General features: G+C 40.4%; 1 protein-coding gene across 1 annotated transcript; it reads right to left on the reverse strand.

The window, feature by feature from the left end:
- Positions 1–1,715: 1,715 nt before the first annotated feature.
- LOC117299976 (cilia- and flagella-associated protein 221-like) lies at positions 1,716–25,947 on the reverse strand. Its single transcript, XM_033783612.1, has 21 exons — positions 25,711–25,947; positions 24,411–24,677; positions 23,680–23,780; positions 22,720–22,902; positions 21,883–21,983; positions 20,231–20,491; positions 19,723–19,991; positions 18,479–18,525; positions 17,194–17,258; positions 16,342–16,429; positions 15,118–15,397; positions 12,938–13,056; positions 11,729–11,809; positions 10,996–11,103; positions 10,281–10,460; positions 9,384–9,533; positions 8,543–8,643; positions 7,372–7,470; positions 6,523–6,633; positions 6,111–6,182; positions 1,716–4,310 (listed from the first exon to the last, which is right to left on the reverse strand). Exons 2-21 carry the CDS (start codon positions 24,568–24,570, stop codon positions 4,184–4,186), a joined length of 2,703 nt encoding a protein of 900 aa, XP_033639503.1. The 5' UTR covers positions 24,571–24,677; positions 25,711–25,947; the 3' UTR covers positions 1,716–4,183.
- Between the last annotated feature and the right edge of the window lie 517 nt (positions 25,948–26,464).

Genomic DNA, 26,464 nt, shown 5'->3' on the forward strand with positions numbered 1-26,464 from the left:
AATGCGCAAGCCCAGCATTTTTACCAAGGTTCAAAATTTTATCAAATTTGTGAATTTTAAATTGTTGAACCAAATTCGATAAAAATGCTGGACATACACAATGTGATTTATATTAAAATAGAAAAAGACACCTAAAAAAAATAATTATATACAAAATTCGGGGCTTAGGCCAAGCTTTGTGATTATTCAAGTGTCAACATTTCCTGAAGCCACAATTCGTATAAAAATGCACCGTAGTGCCTAGTGTATCATTTAACATTTTATTTTGGCCCATATTTTGTTAAAAAGCTGCATTTACCTCTTCAGATTTTTTGATTTTGTGTTCTTTTCAATGTGATTGCATCAAACAGCTATCGAAATACATTGGTATAAATGGATCGTAAAAAAATAATTAAAATCAAAGCAAATTTGTGCAGAAAGTTAGTCAGAGTGACGACCAGGCATTCAGGGGACTCAAAGTCTGGTCGAAACCAGCGTGGTGATCACCCATTAGAACCCTTAAGGGACTTAGCTAGTCCCGGTCCCTCCTTTACTCTCCCACCCAGCATAATTTCATCCACACCTAATTTGGGGATAGACATGACGGACCCCAATCCATTACTGGTGCAAGCAGTAAAGGTCATGTCCCTCTTGGTACGGGTGGGAATCGAACCGGGTGTACCAGCTCTGGATAGCACGCAATTGAACTATCCAGTGCACTGTGTCGCCACAGTGCCCGTTGGTGATTGAAGGTGGTTTTAGATACTACTTATATAATTCGCTGCGTCCAAGCAAAAGGAAAAAAAAAAGACACGCACGGGACTCGAACCTGGATCGCGGAGGTCATAGTCCAACGCTGTCTTCGTCTAGCTACGGCGCCATCTCATGCTTATAATGGCTCATAGTACACTATAATATTCAGAACATGTATTAAAACAATTGGTTCCTTCATTATCCTCCGAGGTTTATATCTTACAGGCAAATAGCATTGTTGTTATTAAACTAATGTTACTGATAACATTTTTGTATCAGAACCGTTCTTTGTTTAAACAAAACCCAAAACAATTTCGGTTGAAGATCAGACAGCCTGAGTCCTGAATTCCAAATCCTCTTCACTTCAGTCTTAAAAATCTCGTACAAAAGGCTTCAGTTTTATCAGTTTCAGTTAAAAAAACATTTCAAATAGTCACCAACCTGGCATCTTAAACTTGTATCATTTATTTGTATATTAAATGTTCTTCAATATATTGTTTTTCAATGGCTCTATATTATTTTTGTCACGTCCATTTGAGACTGTTTTGAATAAAATCACAAGAGGGTTAGTAAAGGTTGCAATTTTGACTATTTGTATTCCCCCGACCGTTTTTTTAAACAAATCCCAAGGGGTAGGCCTTCCCAAGTTGAAAAGGTTGGATAGTTTTTTTAATCACAAGGTGTACGACTTGAATTTTTGTCTTTAATTTGCTTTACCTCCTACAAGTCCTAGGACTAGCCCCAAGTTAAAAATATCTTTGTGAAATCGACCTCAGGGCGAACCCCCTTCTCTCTGTGATAAGCCGGTAGTTCTACTGGAGTCTTTATACTTGTACATGTTTTTTTATTAATTTATTTTCTTCTACAACACACGGGACCTACATAGCTTTACATAGCTTTACGTCGCGTCCCTCATCCGTTTTTTTTTTAGCAAATGCCATAAAAAAAAAAACAGTAATCAACATTAACACAGAGGCAAAACATAATTTGAAAAGATCCAAAGAAAACTTTATTTCTCGTAAAGTGACGATACTTGAAGGGGGAAAAAAAGTCTCCTGTTAAATATTATTGCAGAAATGGACATACATAAAGAGAAGAATCATTTTAAAAACTAGGTACAACTTGAGAAGAATTATTGAGAAACTAGGTACAGCTAGAATGAAAATATCGTTGCATCAGTGCAAAAAACATCGTCTCTCAGAAAGGAATCTCCTAACAGAAAGTCTCCTTGCAAAAAACATCAAATCTCAATTCTCAAATTTGCAATTACCTCGTACTTCTCAAAAGGAAAGACACTTTGCCAAGACATTGCAAAATTTATGTAAAGACAATTCAATTGTAGTAATAATGTTGCATCTCCCAACAGAAAGTCTGTTTAACTTCAAAGACAACATATCTCGGTTTTGCATATCTCAATTACATCGCACTTCTTAAAAGGAAAGACACTTTGCAAAGACATCGAAGTCTTCATGCAAAGACATTGTATCTCAACTTCTGTAATAACTTTGTATCTTTGGCAAAACAGCCCAACTCCAAAAATGATACTTGGCGAAAAAGCACATTCAGAGACAAGCTGTTTTGCCGTGTAAGCTGGACGAAAGTATAACAAGGGGCCGAGATAGGACACGTTATACTCACATTCATACATTATATTTGAAACTTTGAAATGGAGAAACACGCCCCTCAATTTACCCAGAATTGATCCTAAAAGAAACCTACATTTTTTAGTTTTGCCTTGGGAGGGTCGAAAAGTCTCCGTAAAAGTATGTCAGATCTCAATGCCTTACAGAAGTAATTTTTTGAAACAGGTTTATGCACCGACACATTCATGTTGAGACAAAATCAGAAGTAGAAAAAAATGTGACATATTTTGAAGCAAGAGAAGTTATTTTAAAAACTTATCTTGTTAGAGAATAACACATTTTGTAAGCTTCAGTAATTATAAATTGCAAGTGGAGTGATATCTTGATGTTTTTCCACTGAATTATTCATTGCCGTGAATTCTAACCTTTGACAGTCTTGGGTCAGAGGTTATTATTTGGTACACAGGCAAATGTTCAGGGGAAATCCCAGCAAGATAGCACCTTTTAAGTAAAGACGTCCATACGTGGCCTTAATTGTTTACATAAAACATTCAAAGTTGTATTTATAGTGAAAAAGACAGAAACTTGCACAAGCTTTTTTGTTACAAACTACATAAAGTTGCTTAGCGCAGATCAACTTGCTTAGCAAAAGAAAACACCAGCTTACCAGCCAATATGACATTAAGAATGGATATAATAACTGGATTATCAGCAACACTTGAGAAGTAACAAGTTCGCTTAGCGAAAAATGCCATAAAAAGATGTACATTAAAAATGTGACTGGTTTCATTAGAAATAAATTTGAGCAAAATTTTCTTCTGTAAACTGAACAAAATATGTACTAAAGTGTTTCTTTTCCTTCTGTTTGTCCTGTTTCGTTTGTCCAAATTTACAATAAATTATTTCAGATAGGGACTTGAACAAGAGTAGAGAAAAGAGTAGAGAAATACTTTCCAAAAAGATTCCTTGTGTTACTAGGCATTCTTCGCTTACACAGCTAGCGCAGAAGCTTGGTGGTAGAAATACAGAATAGGGCGGTAAGCAGAGCCATGAAATTGGACCAAGGTCTTTTTATCAAAGCCTCAGTTGTTAAAGGTAAGGAAGGTCGACTATGCAGTAATAGTTTAAGAGAAAACAAGTTTAGATTCTTGTTTTTGCATTTTGACAAAATACATAATAGATTGACTCTCTTATAGTATAGTAAGAACTCTTTTTTATCGACAACAAATATTTACACACGTTCGTTTGTCTTATTTATTCACAGTTTGCACAAAGCTTCTTAAATACTTTTTGTATACATGTATAATAAATCTTAATTCCTGTAAGGACAGAAAAAAAGTTCACATGCGTTTGTTTTTAGATGAAAGTTTTGGAGCAGTGAAAGTCAGATGTTTCAGATGTGGCCCTTGCTTGGCTGTAACTGTGCCGCTACTAGTCCGAACACCTGGCACGTCCCACCAAAACTCAAAACTGGGTCTTAATTGCTCTTTAAAGGGTTTTGATACCTTTTTTAGATGAGGTTTTCGACCACGGCATGAATCCCTATACTCAGTATGAGAGAAGATGTTGTTATATACTTTCCCCGAAGTTTCAGCTTTATTAGTCAATTTTTTGATGAGAAAAAAAATCACACAGCAGGTTTTTTTTTCAAGTAGAGTCATGTAAATCCATTCTAGGTACAGGTGTTTGCTAAAGAAGCACATGTTGCTGCAACTTTTAAAACAGGTTCTCTGATAAATATTTGCTCGTCAATTTTGTGATTTTGCATTCTTTGTGAAACTCGGCAAGTGAAATGAGCCAAATGTTCAGACCAAAAAAAGTGAACCCTTGAAGACTTTGATCCGAGTGCAGCGGACAGGGGTTGGCAATCACTTCAAGATGAGATCGGGTTGGGTGGCGAGATTGTTCATGTGGGTAATCTTCCCCTGGACCTTGTCCCCGAGTCGGTTGTAACGTTTCTTCAGGAATACTTCAAGTTCAGCCTCGCGTTTCTCCCTGGAAGATTTTAGAGGAGAAAAAAAACAAAACCTTTATGGGGAAGGTATATGTTTGGGTAATCACTCTTAAAAATTAATTCAATTCAAATATTTTAGTGGAAAATTACTTATTTCTCGAAAACTATGTTCAGAGGGAGCCGTTTTCAAAATGTTTTATACTATCAACGGCTCTCCATTGCTTGTTACCAAGTAAGTTTTTGTGCTAACAATTATTATGAGTAATTACCAATAGTGTCCAGTGCTTTTAAAGATGAAAGGTTAAAGACAATGGACACTATTGGTAATTGTCAAAGACCAGTCTTCTCACTTGCTGTATCTCAACATATGCATACAATAACAAACCCGTGAAAATTTGAGCTCAATCGATTGTCGAAGTTGCGAAATAATAATGAAAGAAAAAACACCCTTGTCACACAAAGTTGGGTGCTTTCAGATGCTTGATTTCGAGACCTCAAATTCTAAATCTGAGGTCTCGAAATCAAATTTGTGGAAAATTACTTCTTTCTTGAAAACTACGTTACTTCAGAGGGAGCCGTTAATCACAATGTATTATACTACCAACCTCTCCCCATTACTCATTACCAAGAAAGGTTTTATGCTAATAATCATTTTGAGTAATTACCAATAGTGTCCACTGCCTTTAACTCTGCCAGCATGTAACAAATCATGCAGTGAGAAATATACACAGTACACAGTCAACCCTACTACTGTCTGACCTCAAATATCATCGACAGCAGTTTCGAATGACGCATTAATTATGCCGGCATGCAATATGATAGCATGCAGCAAATGCATCTACACAGTATATAGTCAACCCTCCTACTGTCTTACCATTCAATGTCAGCCACTCAGATTTTGAATGATAGATAAACTATGCCAACCTGCAATATGTTATTGTGTGGTGAATGCCTCAACAGTTCACAGTCAACACAGAATGATAGATAAACTATGCCAGCCTGCAATACGATATCATGTGGTGAATGCATCTACACAGTACACAGTCAACCCTCCTACTGTCTGACCATTCAATGTCATCCACTGTAGTTTTTAAAGATATATGCACTGTGCCAGCCTGCAAAATGATATCATGTGGTGAATGCATTGACACAGTACACAGTCAACCCTCCTACTGTCTGACCATTCAATGTCATCCGCTGTAGTTTTGAAAGATATATGCACTGTGCCAGCCTGCAAAATGATATCATGTGTTGAATGCATTGACACAGTACACAGTCAACCCTCCTACTGTCTGACCATTCAATGTCATCCACTGTAGTTTTGAAAGATATATGCACTGTGCCAGCCTGCAAAATGATATCATGTGGTGAATGCACCTACACAGTACAGTCAACCCTCCTACTGTCTGACCATTCAATATAGTTGACATGGATTGAAATGATAGATGTGCTAAAACTTATTTCACCATGTATCTATCACAACTGTTTGTGGTTACTGGCACATACAATTAAATTATCAAGAGAAGTCACATCAGGGCCCAATTTCATAGAGCTGCTTAAGCACAAAAGTAAAAGTAAAATCAGATTACCCGCCAAGACTCCATACAATTGTTATACTAAGTAAACAGCAGCTAAATACTAGTACAAGCAAAGTGTATGGCATGATAATTTGGCCAGTAACATGTGTAAATTAAGCAATCTATTTTCGTGCTTCAGCAAATTTTGTGCTTGAGCAGCTCTATGAAATTGGCCTCTGGCCTTTCAGACCCTCCAACCCCCCCCCCCCCAAAGAAAAACACCCCAAAAAACCCACATTGTTTTGAAGACTGTTCTGATCTTACCTTGGTACGGGTCCAGTGCTGCTGACCGGGTTGTTATGTGCCGGAAGTTTACTTCCATGAGGGAATTCATCACTGCGTGTCAAAACACAAAACAGATGTTTGAACAAAATAAAAACTGCTAAAAAGGAAGGTGTATTTAACCACAAAACTCATAGCATCTCTTCATTGTGAAACTGTGATCAACAATGGTACAGTCTTGGAAAAAAAGCTGGCCATTAGTTATCCTCCACTGTGGCTTTGTAAGATATAAATACAAAGCCAGCCTGCAATATGACATCATGCAGTGAAACCATTAACACAGTACACAGTCAACCCTCCTACTGTCTGACCAATCAATATCCTCCCCATGTTTTGGAATGATAGACGCGCAATAAGTCGGCTACATCATGTTTGCATGCATCAAATGACTTACCCATCTTTCCCATCTGGTGACTGTGCTTGGTGTATCAGAGAGAACTCAGCGTTGACCATAGCTGGTGTTAAGCCGACTTCATCTGTTTCTTCAACCCCATCTTCGTCCTCGCTGCAAAAACACAGCAATGAATAAACAGGGTGAGTAAAACTTTACAATTTGTAGTATCTACCAGGCAGGGCCAAGTTTCATGGCTCTGCTAATACCATAAGCAAAGAATCAGCGATTACAGAAGCACAGAATATTATTATATTATTATTATTATTATATCTCCAGGTTAGCTGGGAATTTTGGCTTGTGCGCGTGCGTACTCCACGTTACAAGGAGATCTGCGCTTACGCAGCTAGCATACAAATTTGGTGCTTGCACTTATTATAAGTGGAGAATGGTGGTCATAAGCGCCGAATTTGACAGAGCCATGAAATTGGGCCCAGATAAAGTTATTTGAGCTGGACCACCAGGGCTCAGTTTCATAAAACCTGTAAGCACAAAAACTTGATAAGCAAACAAAAGTATTGCTTGACAGAAACATGTCAACAGCCCAAATGACATTAAGTTTACAGTGTTGTGACTTGTGCCCCACTCAAATTTGCTTAGCAAAGAAATGTGTCAAGCAGTATTTTCTGCTAAACAGCTTTACGAAAACTGGCTCAGAACAATAAGCGATGGTGCTGTATCCCTGAGTAAAAGAAAACTAGTCATAAGTTGCTTCTCTTCACCTCAGAGTACAACCCTGTTAAAGTTGAGATGTGCTTGCAGGACTTAAAGTCAAAGTTGCTACTTGTACGCAACCTTCATTGAAATATTTATGAGGTAAAAAAAAACAGTATAAAGAAGGCAGCTGCTTACGTATGATCTGGGAGGATGTTTGGGACGTCCTCGACCGGCAGGCCGTCCAAGAGAGACGGAACGTCACCTGGAAGAAGATCAGCGCTGAAAGGATCCGTCCTGATCAGGAAAAACAAACAAACAAATATAGAATCACATCAACCCTAAGAGTCTGCTAGCCTAAAATGCCTTTGTGGAAGTGTCGTGGCTGAGCGATAAGAGCACCGAACTCAAACTCTGGTGTTTCTGATCAGCAACATTTGCATAAAATAACAAACCTGAAGGAGGATGGTTGTTAAAAATGTAAACAATCTTTCAATTCAGAACAATTAGGAAACTTTTCTGTAAAACACAGCTGGCTTATAACATAGGCATATATGTTCTCACTCAAATAATAAAAGACTTCAGCTAAAAGACTTCAGCTGAAGCCTTATATTATGCTTCTGAAAGCACACAAAGTTGTGCGACAAGAGCATTTTTTTCTTTCATTAATCTTCATGATTTTTTGCACTGTCGTGATCGAGCGGTTAAGAGCACCGAATTCAAACTCTGGTGTTTCTGATCAGCAGAGTGTGGGTTCGAATCCCCAGTCGTGACACTTGTGTCCTTGAGCAAGACACAAGCCATTGCTTCGTCCTTCGGATGGGACGTAAAGCCATTGGTCTTGTGTGTTTTGTACCGTATGTAAAAGAACCCAGTGCACTTATCGAAAAGAGAAGGGGTTCGCCCCGGTGTTCCTGGCTGTCGCTGCTAAATGCCCCATAGCACCTTGTAAACCCTTATAAGGTGCTACAAAATTGGGTCTCAGACTTCATAACTTTCAATAACCGCTCTTTCTGTATAAATGTATATACCAAGCGCCTTGAGTACCTTGTTGGTAGATACGTGCGCTATATAAGACTTTGATATTCTTATTATCATTACTTTGGGTTTTCAACCTATTCAAATCAACATTTAGTGCAGTGAGATTGAGGTTTTTTGTTTTGTATTACACAACACACAGGGTTTACATCCAACCAATAGAACAAAGGAATCATGGTTAAGTTCCTTGCTTTAGAACACAAGTGCCTAGACCAGGACTCTAACCCACACTAGTCAGAAACACCAGAGTTTGAGTCTGGTACTCTTGCCGCTCGGCCACGACACGCTAATAGGCTAGTGACTATAACAAGAGAAATGTACATCAACTTACCATCTCGGGACCCATACGTTGGTCAGTGTTGGGGTGTTGGAGAGTGACACCAGACCCTGGGAGGGGAACTTTTTCCACTGCATAACACTTCGAATCACGTCCTTCGGACAACAAGAAAAAACAATTGAAAAAGTAACTTTACTGTTGACAGTGCCTGTAACTCATTGCGAGTAGAAGTTACTTCACGCAAAATAGCAAGCACGATACCAGAACCGAATTTTCTAAAGCTGTTAAGCATAAAATGCTGCTTAACAAATGTCTCTGCTGAGCAGAAATTCACAGCAATGTCAACCTAATATAAATTTGACTGGTAAACTAGTTCTGTTTAAGCAATACTTTTCAGTGCTTAAAACTGTGCTCTGCTTACAGGCTTGATCAAATTTGGCCAGGTTGCAAGATGTGAACCTCTGGACATTTCTGAGAGTAAGCAAACGTTTTGCGCTTACCAGCTTCAAACAATCTGGCCCAATTTCATAAAGCTTGTAAGCATAAAACTTGATAAGCACAGAAAAATCTTGTTTTTAAGCAAGTTTCTGCTTAACAGCTTTATGAAAATGAGCACATGGCCCAATTTCATAAACAGAAACTGGTTACCAGCCAAAATTACATGAAGTTTGCATTGTTGCAACTGGTGCCCCACTAATTTGTTGCTAACCAGCTTGATGAAATCGGGCCCAGCTGACAACTTGTTGTGTGTCATAGAAATAATCGGGGTATTAGTTGCAGCAAGCGTAACTGTAAGGTATTCTGGGCCCGGATCGCAACAGAAGATAAAAGTCCACTGTATACGCAAAACACAACGAAGTTGGTGGCAGTTTTTTTAATTTTTTAGTCGACATACCTCTCTGTCCAAGAAACGTTTGAGTGTTGTGCCGTGCTTATTGCTGAGATCGCCGTGAGTGTACCTCGGTAAGGGACACATGTGGAAGTCCGAGTCTACTTCAGAGTATGGAAGTGGGGGAAGAAACACTTGCAGACCTGGCGCGGGATTCTGTTTTGAAACAACAATCCAAACAAAAGGTAACCATTTGGTAATCACTCTTAAACAAAGTAAGCATCTTGAGAAACATTTCACTTTGAAGTAATGTGGTTAGGTAACAAGATATGCATCCAAATTTGTATCTGAGGAGCGTTACCACCAGAAGGTCAAATAGTTAGGCTTCTTATTCATGTGCTTGGATGGCAAATTAAACAAACTCGCAAATGGGGAAGCTGAAATTTGCCACACAGCTTAAATTGTAGCGAAGCAGATTTGCACAGATATTTTATTTGTAGTTTTCTTCTCCAGAAGACGATCAGAGCATACTGATCGAAAGATCGAGTTGAAACCTACGATTCTTTTCAGAGCCATCCCAACTCATTTAAAGATTATCATTACATAATAATAATAATAATAATAGTAATAATAATAATAATAATAATGTACATTTATAGGGGGCACATATCCATTGAAAATGCTCAAGGGGCCAACAAGAAAGTCATTAAAATGAAAAAACAAAACCGAAGGAAATTAATTAATCAAAAGCAAGTCCCATCAGATGTTTCTTAAATGTTGATATGCTGGTGCATGACCTAATGGGTGGTGGTAAAGAGTTCCAGAGACGAGGGGCTGCTGCAGCAAAGGATCTATCCCCCCATAATCCACAAACCTTTCTATATCGAAATTTCACCATGCAAAGTTTCAAGATGATTAGAGTTCCCCGGGCTTTATTTCTAAGGTGCTTGCACGTGTACTTACAAATATGTGGAGGGGCGGATATTCAATGGGCTTGAACAGAGCAGACGGCGGGGTCAGCTCAACCATCTTGGTTTCTCGTAACGCCATCTCGAGGATCTCGTCTTGCAACACCCCCATATCAGAAACAGTCTGCTCCTTGGTCCACGCAGGCTCGGGGGCTGGAACGTTGATCATCTCGTCCTGCGGGTGGTAAGGAGATGAAAATAAATGTACAAAGGAGATGAAAATAAATGTACAAAGGACACGATCAAAGCATACTGATCGAAACGTTGAGTTAATCCAACGGTTCTTTTCAGAACCACCCCAACTCATTTAGAGATTGTTATTACATGGTGTTACCGCAAACTCTTCTATATCTTATTTCCACCATGCAAAGTTTCAAATCCTACTTACAAAGGAGAGATTAACAACAATGATTTTTAATCATTATATAATTTTTAAGGGGGGTTGGGTGGGTTGGGGTTGGCAATTCGAAAGCCTTAAAGTGGCGTCAAGTATTTTGGCTCAACCCTTTTAATACCACTCGTTATTGAACACTGCTGTGTACTGCATTTTTTTCACACAAAAAGCAACAAGAAATCTTAAGGGCGCCAAAATGGAGGACGCAAACCCAAATATATACAGGCTTTCAAAAACTGGGTCTTTCCTTGTCATGTAAACCCGCCATTAGCACTGTCAAAGGGGGATTGAAAGGGTTAATGAGGAGACAGCTCACCTCAGCCCCTGTTCTAAGCGGCCTGATGAGTCTTGGCGGTACGTAGCCTGATGACGCATCTTGGATGTTGTGCGGTGTGTAGCTCATCAGCTTGTACTGTTGCGGTACCTGTGTCCAACAACAACAACAGTTAATGTCAGTTTCATTGGGAAAACACATGAATTCATTTTCATCCTCTACTTTTTAAAGACACTGAACACTATTGGTAATTGTCAAAGACCAGTCTTCTCACGTCGAAGTTGCGGAAATAATGAAAGAAAAAACACCCTTGTCATATGAAGTTGTGTGCTTTCAAATAATTGATTTCGAGACCTCAAATTCTAAACTTGAGGTCTCGAATTCAAATTCGAGGAAAATTACTGCCTTCTTGAAATTTACTTTACTTCAGAGGGAGCCGTTTCTCACAATGTTTTATACTATCAACCTCTCCCAATTACTTGTTACCAAGTAAGGTTTTATAATAATAATTATTTTGAGTAATAACCGATAGTGTCCACTGCCTTTAATCCATCTAAAAGTTAACAGTTTTATTTGGAAAACACACAAATTCATTTTCATCCTCTACTTTGTAATCCATCTATAAACTAGCAGCTACAGCTACGGGTACATGTCAATGACATCATGCATTCAGGGTGCCCTTAGCAACACCCTTAGCAACAGTCACAGCCATAGCTGTAGCCCCCAATTTGGATATAGCCTAAGATGTCAGCATTGTGATTGAGGTCCAGCTCACCTTCAGATTGAACAAAGGAACTTTCCTTTTGACGAACACCCCTGAAGACTTGACTGGAACAATTCCTAGTGCATCGGGAGCCTGCCAAAAGATAAGATGATAATAATAAATAGTAGCTCCTTACATAGCACTCATATCCGTCACTCAGTGACGCTCAAGGTGCTTCAACATTTAATATTTTCCTGCTAAGTAGGTGGGACTAAGTGAGACCTACTCCTTTAACAAAGCACTGTGTAATGGTTTACAAAGTGCTGTGGCGCAATATGCAGCCAATCAAACCAGGAAAGCAGGAACACTTTATTGAGTACAAGGATAGACCTACATGATGCACATAAACTGATGTGGACTTTTCAGCAATTTAATAATGGTTTTTATGATTTGCCCCTTCCAAAAAAATTAATAAAACAAAAAACAGAATTCAGACTAAAGTAGGAAGGATATCATGCCTGCAATAAACATGGATACAATTTTAAAATATTCACTATAAGTTAAAACTTGAAGACTTAACAACAAATATTTCAATATGAAAGGAGGTAGTATGCCTGGGGTAGTTTAGTGTCTAAGGTCATTTCTCGGGTCATGGATGAGGTTGTGCTTGTGGTCATGTCAAAAGTTGTGGCTAGGGTTGTGCCTGAGGTCACGTCTAAGTTCATTCCTTGGGTCATGGATGAGGTTGTGTTTGAGGTCATGTCAAAAGCCAAGGCTAGGATCATGCCTAAGGTCATGTCAAAGATTGACATGCCATCGTGAATGAGATTGTGCTTGAGGTCATGTCAAATGGGCCTGGGGTTGTGCCTGAGGTTTTGGCTAGGATCATGCCTGAGGTCGTGTCTAAGGTCATGTCAAGAGTTGTGCTTAGAGTTGTGTCCGATGTTGATTCATTGGACAATTCATCCCGTAGAGTTTACGCAAGGTACAACGTTTTATTGCTTCAGTGCAAATACATTGTGTCTTCTTAAACACTCTTTACGCTACACGTGGGCTTGAAAAAGCAAAACCGTTGAATCCTGCTTAAAATATCCTGGACTTAACACACAGCAGGTTACAAACAAGGATGCGACAGGTTTGCACAGAGCATTTCTCATGCGAGACATGACGTTTAGCAAGGTATGACGTTTCTACTCTCATGCAGCGATTTGTACACTTTCAAGCTCACAAGTCACCAAGCATTTGAAGTGACACCACAGTTAAATACAGACACAATCTTACCATGTCATCCTTAAAGTCCGGTGCTGTGTAGGTTGGGAAAGCAAACGGTTTGATCCTCTCGACGTCTACCTCCAGAGGGACATCCTTGGTCTTAGTGTCTTGGCCTTCACCGTAAGTTGCTGAAATAAAAAATAAAAAATGTTTCACAGTTGTGGAACAATCTTTTCACAATTTCCAAGGTACATGACAGATTCTTGAAGCCTCAACACACCCTGGCTGGAGTGCCCTCCCTCAGGCCAACGTACATGACAGATTCTTTAAGCCTCAACACACCCTGGCTGGAGTGCCCTCCCTCAGGCTTGAAGCCCCAACACACCCTGGCTGGAGTGCCCTCCCTCAGGCTTGAAGCCTCAACACACCCTGGCTGGAGTGCCCTCCCTCAGGCTTGAAACCCCAACACACCCTGGCTGGAGTGCCCTCCCTCAGGCTTGAAGCCTCAACACACCCTGGCTGGAGTGCCCTCCCTCAGGCTTGAAGCCTCAACACACCCTGGCTGGAGTGCCCTCCCTCAGGCTTGAAGCCTCAACACACCCTGGCTGGAGTGCCCTCCCTCAGGCTTGAAGCCCCAACACACCCTGGCTGGAGTGCCCTCCCTCAGGCTTGAAGCCTCAACACACCCTGGCTGGAGTGCCCTCCCTCAGGCTTGAAGCCCCAACACACCCTGGCTGGAGTGCTTTCCCTCAGGCTTGAAGCCTCAACACACCCTGGCTGGAGTGCCCTCCCTCAGGCTTGAAGCCTCAACACACCCTGGCTGGAGTGCCCTCCCTCAGGCTTGAAGCCTCAACACACCCTGGCTGGAGTGCCCTCCCTCAGGCTTGAAGCCTCAACACACCCTGGCTGGAGTGCCCTCCCTCAGGCTTGAAGCCTCAACACACCCTGGCTGGAGTGCCCTCCCTCAGGCTTGAAGCCTCAACACACCCTGGCTGAAGTGCCCTCCCTCAGGCTTGAAGCCCCAACACACCCTGGCTGGAGTGCCCTCCCTCAGGCTTGAAGCCTCAACACACCCTGGCTGGAGTGCCCTCCCTCAGGCTTGAAGCCCCAACACACCCTGGCTGGAGTGCCCTCCCTCAGGCTTGAAGCCCCAACACACCCTGGCTGGAGTGCCCTCCCTCAGGCTTGAAGCCCCAACACACCCTGGCTGGAGTGCCCTCCCTCAGGCTTGAAGCCTCAACACACCCTGGCTGGAGTGCCCTCCCTCAGTCTTGAAGCCCCAACACACCCTGGCTGGAGTGCCCTCCCTCAGGCTTGAAGCCCCAACACACCCTGGCTGGAGTGCCCTCCCTCAGGCTTGAAGCCTCAACACACCCTGGCTGGAGTGCCCTCCCTCAGGCTTGAAGCCTCAACACACCCTGGCTGGAGTGCCCTCCCTCAGGCTTGAAGCCTCAACACACCCTGGCTGGAGTGCCCTCCCTCAGGCTTGAAGCCTCAACACACCCTGGCTGGAGTGCCCCACCCTCAGGCTTGAAGCCTCAACACACCCTGGCTGGAGTGCCCTCCCTCAGGCTTTAAGCCTCAACACACCCTGGCTGGAGTGCCCTCCCTCAGGCCAACGTACATGACAGATTCTTTAAGCCTCAACACACCCTGGCTGGAGTGCCCTCCCTCAGGCCAATATATTATAATCCATCACATTTACGAAAGTGGTTGGGGACCCATCCTTCTCAGTTGTTGGTCCATGATGCTGGAACTCTCAAGCAAATTGCATCTACTTCTCTTCTCACCTATAGAGTTATGTTTTGAAGCAGTCCTTTAGTATTGCAATGTAGTTTTGGAAAATGCATTTTTTAAATCTTAGTTACTACTATTGACAGTGTAATTATGTTTATCAAACCGGATGTCAACAGTGTGATCCTGTGCGTTCCACTGCATTTCCTTCCAATACCATCATTTAAACTCAATTTAGTTTTCTGCTTTAATTAGGGGTTTGAGGACAATGTTTCAGATAGCTGCACATTCCCACTTCATTGTGTAGAACTTTAGATGCCCTTCTTTTTCACTCATTGTTAAGTGAACAGTTTCGACCACATTTCTTTTTTTAAACCTAAAGCAAAGAATTCAGGCCAGTGCTCTTGGAGTGACAGGGAAAGGCATTTTGTCAACCTGGTTTTGGTTATGGCGATATAGACTCGTGACAATGGGACAAGCAATCATTTTTTTTTGAGCAAAACTATTTCACAAACCTGTCTGTTCTCTGCCTGCGCGTCCGCTCCTGTAATCGGCGATCAACTTCCTGATCATGTCTCTTTTCCTCTCGACCCTCAACCGGACGATCACCCTGAACGCAGCCTGTTGGAACCGCCCCAGCGCCCGGTGCTTCATGGACCAGGGGTCGTTGGTATACACATCGAAGGACGCTGCTGTAGGTGGAATGGACGACACACTGCGGTGGGTGCGCCGATGGGTACAGGTCGTACATGAGCGGTTGGCCTCGATGTCCGGCAGGGGATCTCCTCTCTGAAACTGAACAGTCATTTCAGCGGTGTGATTAGAGAAAAGGATTAGAGGGCAAGCAAAGAAATACCAGAAAGTGTCAAGCTTGCCAAGCAGGGGTCGATCTCACTTAGAACTGTACTCACTTAGGACTGTCCTGATTTAGGACTGATCTAACTTAGGCTAGGAGTTATTACAACAATTAAGACTAGTTAGAAAAGAAATAACTTCCTGAAATCCACCCTGGAAGTCTCTTTAGTGAAAGCCACCAACTTCATTGAGCTGCTTAAAGAGAAAGTTTGGCCGCACAGTTTTCTGCTAAGCAACACTAAGCAGGAAACCAGCCAAAGACTGTGTGTGATTCTGAGCACAGACAGGTTTTATTTTAAAGTGGGGGGAACAGGTAGTTTTCCTTTTTTAATGAGCTCTACAAAGTTGGGGCCAGGATTTGAACAGTTAATTATACTCCTTAACCCCAACCAAACCCAATGCTTCAAAATCTAACAGCAAGTTTAGATTGATTCTACTGGATTGAGGACTTTACAAGTTAACTGATTGTGCTTTTCATTGGATCGGGCATAGCAGCATAAGCACAGGGTGGTGAATTACCACTGTGATGATGTGTTAAGTATTTCAGGGATTTGAGGTCACAGAAAAAGAATCTTATCAAAGTGATCCTGACAATCACTTGGGTCAAACAAAATCAAGTGGATGGCAGACTTATATCACAAAAGCGGCTCAAAAGAATTCTAATTGGAAAGGATTAGTATTCCAGCAGGTGCGCACAGACTGTTTTTGTTGGACCACCATGTTGGATTGCTCATGTACTTTGGCACAATGATGCTGTCTAGCGGAACATTCTGTCGTTCCAATGGATTGTGTGCTGTGCCGAACAATCTCTTGTGCCCAGAACGCGCCAGATGTTTGAGATGCTTTTTCACTACAGAAACTGAAACACCACACTCGCTACTCACATGATATTCCTTGACGGACTCTTTTCTAGTCTGCAAGATAACTTCCCTTGAGGATGCTGACATTTGCTCTCTGCCGAGACAAACTTGCCTGGAGATGCAAAAAGCACAAGTTTTTAAACAACACATTCAAAAAACGTTTTTCACCAAGTTGGCCACCATAAAGGGTTTGGGTATATTTTGTACAACACAAAACATCCACAGATTCACATTAAACGAACACAGTTTAAGATAGTGATGGTAGAAAGCTCACCTTAAAATATTATTTGCTGAGGTGCTGACTGTTTTACAAATGAGTAAGACAATTTCACAAAAAAATAATTTTCATCTCAGTGAGACAAAATTTATTTAAGCATATACATTTACAGCGGATTTACAACCAAAGATGATTTTTTTTCAACATGACTCAAACTACCTCAAGGGGTTTGATGTATGCGCTGAAGCACCTTGTATACCCTTTAAAGGTGCTACATAATTGGGTCTCAGAAATCATCACTGCAATAACCTATCTTTCTGAAAGTTTGTATATACTCAGTGCCTTGAGTACCTCGTTTGGTAGATACGTGCGCTATATGAGACTTGGATATTACTATTACAAATACTACCTCAAGGGAGTAAAAAACTGCCCTGCTGTATGTTTGTGTGTTTGTTTGGATTCACATTCAAAGAATATGTAAGTTGTCTACAAGTTTTTAACGCCTAGCTATAAGTGACGGAAGGACACTTTCTGTCGTTTTTCTCAAACGGGCAAGCAAAAAATGATGTATAACTCCATTTCAAAATCATTTTGACGACTTGTTCCTCTACAAACTGTTTCCTCTTCATCAGAGCAAGAAAATCAAGCGAGAGACTCACCATCTCAGTTGGTTCCTCCTCTCGGCTAAGACGACTTGTTTCACCATGTGATCAAACAGTGCCTCCTGTCAGATAAACAAAAACAAAAACAGGTAAACAAACAAACAAGAGAAAAACCTAAAAACTACCAGAGTCAGACGGCTGAAGACAGGAACTGGAATAGACCTCAGAAGCACTTGACATCATTCGAGAAGGGTGCCATAGGGCTAGAGGTCATAATAATAACAGTAACAGTAACAGTAACAGTAACAGTAACAGTAACAGTGACAGTAACAGTAGTAGTAACAGTGACAGTAACAGTGACAGTGACAGTGACAGTGACAGTGTTAGTGACAGTGACAGTGACAGTGACAGTGACAGTGACAGTGACAGTGACAGTGACAGTGACAGTAACAGTAACAGTAATAATAATAATAATAATAATAATAATAATAATAATAATAATAATAATAATAATAATAATAATAATAATAATAATAATAATAATAATATAATAATAATAATAATAATAATAATAATAATAATAATAATAATAATAATAATAATAATAATAATAATAATAATAATAATAATAATAATAATAATAATAATAATAATAATAATAATAATAATAATAATAATAATAATAATAATAATAATAATAATAATAATAATAATAATAATAATAGTGGCTTCTTATATAGTGCTCAGGTCCGTCACACAGTGACGCTCATGGGGCTCCAACATCATTACCCCTGGTCACTGGGCCTTAAATCATTCACAATGATAAGAAGCTTAAGGTTAAGTGTCTTGCTCAAGGACACAAGTGTCACGACCAGGATTCGAACCCACACTCTGCTGAACAGAAACATCGGCCACGACACCCACATCATTAGGCAGCTGCTTCTGAAGCACGACAAACAACAGGAAACTGCAGAGGACTGTTTTGTCTGCTTTACTGTACACTTAACGTCTCTAATAGTCATTATGTTTGATGAGTCCAATCTCATAATTTAGGGTGTCTTTGTCGAGCGGTTCAGCACACCGAACTTACGCTCTGGTGTTTCTGTTCAGCAGAGTGGGAGTTCGAATCCTGGTCCTGAAAAATGTGTCCCTGAGCAAGACACTTAACTTTATTTGCTTCTCTCCCCCCAGGGGTATGAGGGCACCTGTGAGGGCAGAGATGTTTTTGGTGTCCATCTGGGCTATTTTTTAAGCAAGATATTTTTCAAACTCAAGTGTAACACAAGTGCTATTTTAGAAGATACAACATTTTTACACTGACATATTGTCAACAAAAACTTACCTTTAACTGCCTCGTGTTAGGAACTGCATCTTGCTTCGCCAAAACAGCTATAATTGATAAAAAAACAATAAAATAAATTTTAAAAACAAAATTTTCAGTGGAGACAGTGTTTGAGATTCAGATTTTGAGCTTCTGGTAGTATTTTTGGTTAAAGAGACACGTTGCCTTGGATTGGGCGATTTGGGCTTCAAAAATATTTGCTATGAAAAGAGTTGAAATGAATATGGTTGAACAAATATTATCAAAGCAGAAATGATGATCCACACAAATATGCCTAAAACTGTGTGGTCTTCCTTTACACTTTAAGAACCAACATGGTCTTCCATTTTGTAGACCCAAAATGACAGATTTGTCTGCTTCTAAAAGCCTTGTTTTTTTCACTCACTGTAAGAAACAAAGTGTAGCTGTGCTATTTCTATTTCTACACTCAGTCCCCTCCAACACTGCCTACCACTCATTAAAACCTTTTTAAAAATCCTCCACCATGCCCAGCCCTAAGAATTCCAGAAAAGTTCCAGATCGTAACCCTTCCGGATGACGGTCAGAGGTCAGTAATTTATCAATTATTCGCTTCACCGGTTATTGTCACCGTGTCCCACAGTGGGGTCACTGTAATTCGGCCTTTAATATCATCATCCCTCAGACCATCGTCAGGTTACCCCAAAATTCCCCAAAAAACTACAAATTATGCAAACAGTTCATAAATCACATTGGTCACCCACTTTTAGTCGGGTTGCCTTATGTGAAATAATAATAGTGCTAACATTGTTGTTGCCACGACAAAGGAACCCGACTCAAGTTTCCCCTCATTGTGTTTAGTCTCTTTATTCTTCCATTAAAGCAATTTAAACCAAACTGAGACTGGAAGGGAAAAAAAACAGTCAGGTCCCCGTACATGAGATTGAGAACTGCTCAGATATTGTCAATGTATATTCAGGGAACATGACCCGAGTTTCTCCACCCAATTTCATAGAGTCGCTTAACGGTAAGCACATTTCCGTGCTTACTGTACAGAAAAATTTGCTAAAGTGTAAACATATTTCATAGGTTAGCAAGAAGCTAGCATGTTCACCATGGGTTTGGATTGTTATCCATTAATTTTTGTGCAGTAAGCACTGGAAGGTTAACTAGCCTTTTTGTGTGCTTACGGTAATAAGCCATGCAATGAAACAGAAATCGCGCAGTAAGCACAAAATCGGCAGTTAAGCAGCTCTATGAAATTTGGTCCAGGATGATTTGTTTACCTTCTCTTAGCTCCTTGGCCCTGAGTTTACCAGCTTGCTGCATTAAGACAGTGTTGACCGAGTGCTGCATGTCCAGATTGGCCGGGAATCTCACACCGTCTCTCTCGATCTCCTTTGCGGTGGTCATGGCATCCCGGGAACTTGTTCGGTTTCGACTCTTGGTGCGCTTCTTCCGCCGGGCCATGGCGACTGGCGATATGGAGTGAGGGTCAAGCATGGAATCGTCCGGCCGGGAGGAGTGACCATTGCAACGGCCATCCAGTTCAGCTCTGATCATTTCAGAAAAAAGGCGACAAAAGAAATAAATATTAATAATGAAAAGAAAATGCTCTTAAATTTCACATTTCAGGACCGAAGGTGCTCTCAAAGAGTTTAGCAAATCAGTTAATAAACAACAGTCTGTACGTGTGTGAAAACAGTCTATTGGAAACTAACCTGAAATAGGTAGGTTCTCAGGCAGTTCTTCAATTCAGACAATTACATGATTTTTTGGAGAGAATAAACTTACTCGGCAAGTCCCGGTGCAGAAGACCCAGACACCAGACACACAAGGGGTGTTGAGTTAAACTGCGACGTCGTCAACTGCAGTTTCATCAGCGCCGTGCAGAACTCCGTCGGGGAAAACGTGACCGTTATGTTCACCTCCCCGTTGGCCGGGACAATGCCGCTCATCGGCTCGACAATAAACGCTGGATGAGGCTGGAGGCAGGACAGCTGAAACTCAAAGTCCACAGGAGCAGAGCACCGAAGAGGGATGACTCTCGATCGACTGTGGCAGGAAAAGAGGGGAGAACTACTATTTAGTGAACAAGAAATCTCTGGTAACTACTAATTCATGCCAAGTAAGCAATATCCAATTTGAGTCATACGGACTCCATGGCCTGATGCAACAAACTACTTAGCACTTAAGAAAAATCTTGCAACAACTATATTTGTTTGATTGTTTGTTTGTTTGTTTGTGTACAGAAATATTGATTAGAAGTAAGTAAATAAAGTTACACAAAAATTAATAAGTACAAATTTGGTTTGCAATCAGAGGTAAATCCTACTGTATTGGAGGACCCAAACTGCTGTAAATGCTGCACTGTACATAGGACAAAGTGTAGACACAGACAGGCCTGGAATTACACAGAGGCCACGGAGCCTCCATTGCCACAGTTTCTGTCTCAGTAAAAAAAAAGTAAAGTCTGTCCGGAGCGAATATGCTGCATTAGGTCAATATTTATACCCAATTTCCTTGGCATTTAACAACTCTATTCCTCTGGACAGAATGCCTCTCCCTAGTTTCAGAACATAACCATTCTAGATGACGGTCTGAGGTCAGCAGTTTATCAATTATTCGCTTCACCGGTTATTGTCACCGTGTCCCACAGTGGGGTCACTGTAATTCGGCCTTTAATATCATCATCCCTCAGACCGTCGTCAGGCTACCCCAAAATTCCCCCAAAAACTACAATTCAGGTTTATAAGTTCACAATACATTCTGGTCACAAATTTTTAAGGCACCCCTGTCAAAAAATTAATAGATAAATAAACAGATAAATAAATACATATACTTTTTGCAAATGGATGTGCCATTGGCAAACTGAAAGTGGCTCACCCTCTCAAAGATGAGTAGCTCAGTGTAATAAGATGAAATGAATCATCATTTCAAAATGATGATATTTCTGCTGCTTTTTACTTTGCTATTTATTGTTTCTGTTTCGATTTAACAGTTCTTTGGAATTGCCTTTTTTCTTCTTTGCATTTTGTTGTTAAGGTCAAATAAAAAATTTTATTAGTTGAAGATGAAATTCCAGGGCTTGATTTCACAAAGCAATCTAATCCATTGCAAGACAAATTGTCAGTATTACCATAGTGATTTGTATTGTGACATTCACACTTTACTAAGCAACTTCGATTGATTCGCAGTTTAGAACAATCTTAGCTCTTTGTGAAATCGTTCCCATTGTGAAATCCGCCAGACATTGAATTAGCAAGCATAGACCTTATGCATTGATGTCATCCAGCTGCCATCTTGGAGGTAAAACAATGACGAAACAATCGAAACGCACAGATTTGTACGCACGGCGCACAAGATTTTCTAGTTAACAACCTCCCTTTGACCTCTGGATGAGGGCGCCCTACTGAAATGCAGTCATGTGCATAAGGTCTACTCACCTTCCTGAGATTGGAACTGGAGGAAACTTGATGACGTCAGGGAACTCGGCCGTGCTCACCGTCGGGTATGCATGGATAGGCACTAACAAGTTGTCTTCATCCTGCAACAACATTTAGCACAAGACTTCATTTGAGATCATTATCAGTACAGAGTTTGCCATTGTGCACAGCCACAGTCGCCAGTACACCATTTTTTTGTGTTCATTTGATGAACAATAGTTTTAAAAACCACTAGCGAAGAAGTTATCTCAACCATATTATATCAATTAACAATTGCTGTGTCAATGGTGAATGAAAAGTGCTCGAATTTGTTGAACATACAAGATCAGCAAGGAATGACTCAATATGTATTAACTGTTGTTCAATTGGTTTCTTTGTTACAAAAGGTGTACCCACAGTTGTGGCTGTGCACCATTACATTTGTCAGTTGCTACCCAGAGGGACCCAGTTAGCTAATCTGCCAGCTTTTTATCAAGCCTGTTTTTCGTAACAAATGTGGATCCTTTTCAACATTGAACTAGCCAGTTGTGACTACCTGTTTGGTGAACCAATTGTGTCGCTCACGACTGATCACGACAACATTATTTACTTACGAAAAACAATCAGACATCAGTGACACAATCCTCCAATCCTTTCAATGAAACTTGGGAATTAAAAAATTGTCCCAACTACTGCAAAATTCGACTTAATGAGGCGCAACCAATCGAGTAGTAAATTTCACTTGTTTCCCAGGCAAAATATTGCCTGAGGGTCTCCCATGTAAGGAACTAACAGTTGACTGCTAGCACACTTCAGTCCGACAGAACTGTGTCAATGGAATTATTTAAATTTTTTTACCTTGCAATGAATCCGGATGCAATCATAGTAGTATCTCCACTCGTCTGGTTTGAACTCCACTTCGACATCGATGGCCATGCCGGGGACAAGGCGATCCCGCTTGGTGTACCAAGCTTTGAAGAAGCGCGTCGCAGGGGGGATTATGTGCATGTTCTGACACTCTGATGAAATGTTGATCAGATGCTGTAAAAACAAATTCAGAAAAACGGACTTCCAAGTAACTAAACCAGGCAGAATATTTTATAGAAATAATCATAATAATCCATTTTTATACAGCACTTTATACACCTTGTCTCAAAGCGCTTCCAACATTATTACCCCTGATCACTGGGCCATTTCATTCCTTAAACCATCTCAGCTCCCTGGGGAGTATACAGACTGTACTGCCAAATCTGTAGCACACTAAGCTAAATCAATCACAAGAACCATCTCTAATCGTACAGGTACCCATTTAACCCTGGGTGGCGAAAGGCAATTACGGTTAAGTTTCTTGCTATGGGACGGAAGTGTCACGACTGGGATTCGAACCCACACTCTGCTGAACAGAAACAGCAGAACTTGAGTTTGGTGCTCTTAACCACTCGACAATGACCCCATTTATTGTCTTCAAAAAAAAGGTATGACCCTCTTTATTGAGTACATCCAAGGGCTGACCTACTTGTACAGTGTAAACATGGTGCATGCTCTACTAGTCATTTTAAGGCCTGTTTAGTAATAATTTTGCTGACAGAAATAGATTACCAGAGAAAGTACAATTTCACATGTTCAATTGGTTTCCTGCTAAAAAGGTGCTTAGCAGATATTTTTCTTCAGCAATATTTTCAGCTAAGCAGCTCCATGATACTGTGCCCATAATTGTTACTCTGCTTACTACACCCAAAGCTGTTCTGCTTACTGTAAAAGCAGAAACATACAGGCCCACATACAGTTTTCTAAGCTCCTGGTCATAAGTTTACTCACCAGTATTTGTTTGTGTACTTTGCCAGGCTCAAATCCTGTGAAGTGAACGGCAGAGGGTTCAGCTTGCACAACCGAATTGTGCGAAACCTTGTGGAACATTTCTGAACGGGGAAAACAATAATTGAAAAAATTCAGCCATTAAAACAGATTTGCTTGACTTTGTCAGCAACACTTAACGGGGGGTTTTTGAAAATCCATTTTACATGTACACCATGCTAAAACAATTTTTGTGACTTGTTTTACTCATTTCTCAAAAACTAAAGCACCTCAGCAAGTAATATTTTAAGGGTTCAACCTTCTACAATCAAAATCGTCAAACTGTGTGAGTTTGATGTAAATCTGTGGGCATTCTGTTTTGGGTCCTACAAAAAGTACCCAAATCCTTTGAAGGAAGGTACCTTTGGAAATTACTAAAAAAAACAATGAGCATAAAAAGTGATCCTTGGTGAGAAGCACTGCAGCTGTTGATAATGTAGCCTATAACAGTTTGAGAAACGATTCCCTTCAAAGGAATGAGGGTTTTAGAGAGAGCGATTCAAAAACATTCCAATCTGAGAATGAAATTATTCTCAGATTGTGTATTCCATTTATGAATTGGTCCCACATATATTGCGTTTAACTCACGAGGAAATACATCTGCGCATTTTATCGGGTGCCGATGTTGAAATATACGCAAGTTTTGCACAGTCTGTAAGCGTTTAACAAGTAGTTGAAAGTGGAAGTTTACATACGTGTGTCCAAAAGATGATTCGGCACATGCCTGGTTTTCTGCGGGGCGACCAGGGTGTCCATCTCTGGTATCACTATGCCGTTTGTACGCCGCCCTGGCAGGTGGTTGTCCCTCACGATATTTGATGGGTTAGCTTGGCTTAAGGGTATAGCCAATGCCATGGTTGCATCTTTCTGACTTCTTCAGCGTTATCAAAATCACAGGTCAATGAATAGTCACGAAGTTCCCACTCTTCTTCCTTGGTAAACAAGTGTTGTTGTTTTATTCACTAAGATCAAAAGGAAAAAAGGTCAATACAAAGGTTAACCATTATAAAAATGCTCGGACCAATTTCTTAATGTATTCTTTATGACCTTTTATAAGGTCATGTGTCTGCAAATAACAAATTATGTCCATGGGTGACTTTTCCCAGAAAATAAACCACAGATCCATGCTTCCATTGCATGGTAAACTTCACTTTTCGGAGGTTTGTGTCCTTGCGAAACAGGTTTAGGAAAAGGAGTCAGGACTATGGATAGGCATGGTGGGTTGGCATCCAATGATTTATAATACAATACATATTTAAAGGAACATTACAGAATTAGTTTTGCTAGCAAAAAAGTTGCTGGCAGTGTAACTTGTAAGCACTTTATGTAATCCACCAGATACATAAACTGACAAACCTGTAGAAGTTTGAGATCGATTGGCCATCTGGGTCACGAGAGAATAGTTAAAAACCGATTACAAATTTTGCATTGCATGGATGCCAAAACATAAATGAATAAAACGCTCCCTGAGCGATAAACTCCAAACGCAAAATTTTATTATTTATTTCTCATCCCTTGAAATTTCGAACAGAAATATTTCAAGGGATGTTTTCTACTATCATATCATCATTAGAACGTGTAAGTTTTATGTAAATCTGTGATCTTCACAATTTTTGTTTCTTACCAATTCTGTAATGTTCCTTTAATTTTAAGAATAAAAATGGTAAAAAAAGGAAATGGTCAATGGATGGGTGATGATTTATACTTTTCTTGAACATTCATTTTCAACTTCAATCAAGCCACTTCACTACCACTTCACTTCACAAGGGTTACTATTAGTTTTTTCTTTTGTTCAAGATGACAAGAAGGTTGCAACAAAAACAGTGTTAATTCTAACACAGTGATCCACAACTGAACTAGTCAACTGACTCTCGAGACGGTCTTCAATTCAACAACACAAAACAGAGTAAAAACATGAATTTGGGGGTTCAAACCAAGAGACTATACAGGCCTGAAACTGAACTTCGTGAACAAAATTTTTACCAACCAACTTACCCTTAATGCAGTTGGTTACAAAAATCCTGCGCTAATGCAACAGACAGATACACGCATGGTTCGTCGGAGAGACGCTCTTACATGGAAATGGGACGTTAACCTGGTAAAAATGTGTCAACTCTTTCGTCCAAACGATTGATTATTTTACGATGTTGAGATGTTTATCTCAAGAAGAGAGACTCATCCTTCGTTTTTGACGTGACATTTACAAATCCACTGGTACCCGGTACTTGTCTAGTGTCTGTATTCACTTTGCGTTGTATGAATGCTGAAAACCAGCGAGACAAGAGGTTACCTGGGATTCGACTGATCACATACAATGTTCATACACATAAAGTAGTCCCTCAGATGGAACACTGATTGAAATGTTAATGGGCCATATTTTTTACCGCGTGAGGGCGCTCTCAATCACTTCCGGGGGTATATTCATTCATACGCAAAACAGTTTTTAAAGATTGGAACACATTATAACCACAGACATCTAATCCATCACAGACAATAAAACTTTTAAAGGAGCCGTTATAATCCACCTCTAAAGCAAATTGAAACTACGGCGCAACAAAAGTGACAGAACGCCTATTAATTTGTGCAGGGCGAATCGCGTGTACCCCCGGAAGTGATCAAAATACTATTTATAGCGCCCTCGCGCGGTCAAAAATAAGGGGCATTGCCTACTGCATAACTGATTTATCACTATTTTCCGGATATATCAGAGAAACAGAGCGCCCGCTAACGTTCGTTCATTACAAGCGTG

This window comes from Asterias rubens, chromosome 15 (genome assembly GCF_902459465.1).
Source record: "Asterias rubens chromosome 15, eAstRub1.3, whole genome shotgun sequence".
Lineage (NCBI taxonomy): Eukaryota > Metazoa > Echinodermata > Asteroidea > Forcipulatida > Asteriidae > Asterias > Asterias rubens.

Excerpts from the sequence above, each read along its gene's own strand:
- LOC117299976 (XM_033783612.1), bottom strand. The coding sequence starts at position 24,570 with ATGGCATTGGCTATACCCTTAAGCCAAGCTAACCCATCAAATATCGTG. Across the intron at positions 21,984-22,719 it reads GCATCCGGATTCATTGCAAG|GATGAAGACAACTTGTTAGT; the intron begins GTAAAAAAATTT and ends ATGTTGTTGCAG. Across the intron at positions 18,526-19,722 it reads GGCCAAGGAGCTAAGAGAAG|CTGTTTTGGCGAAGCAAGAT; the intron begins GTAAACAAATCA and ends TATCAATTATAG.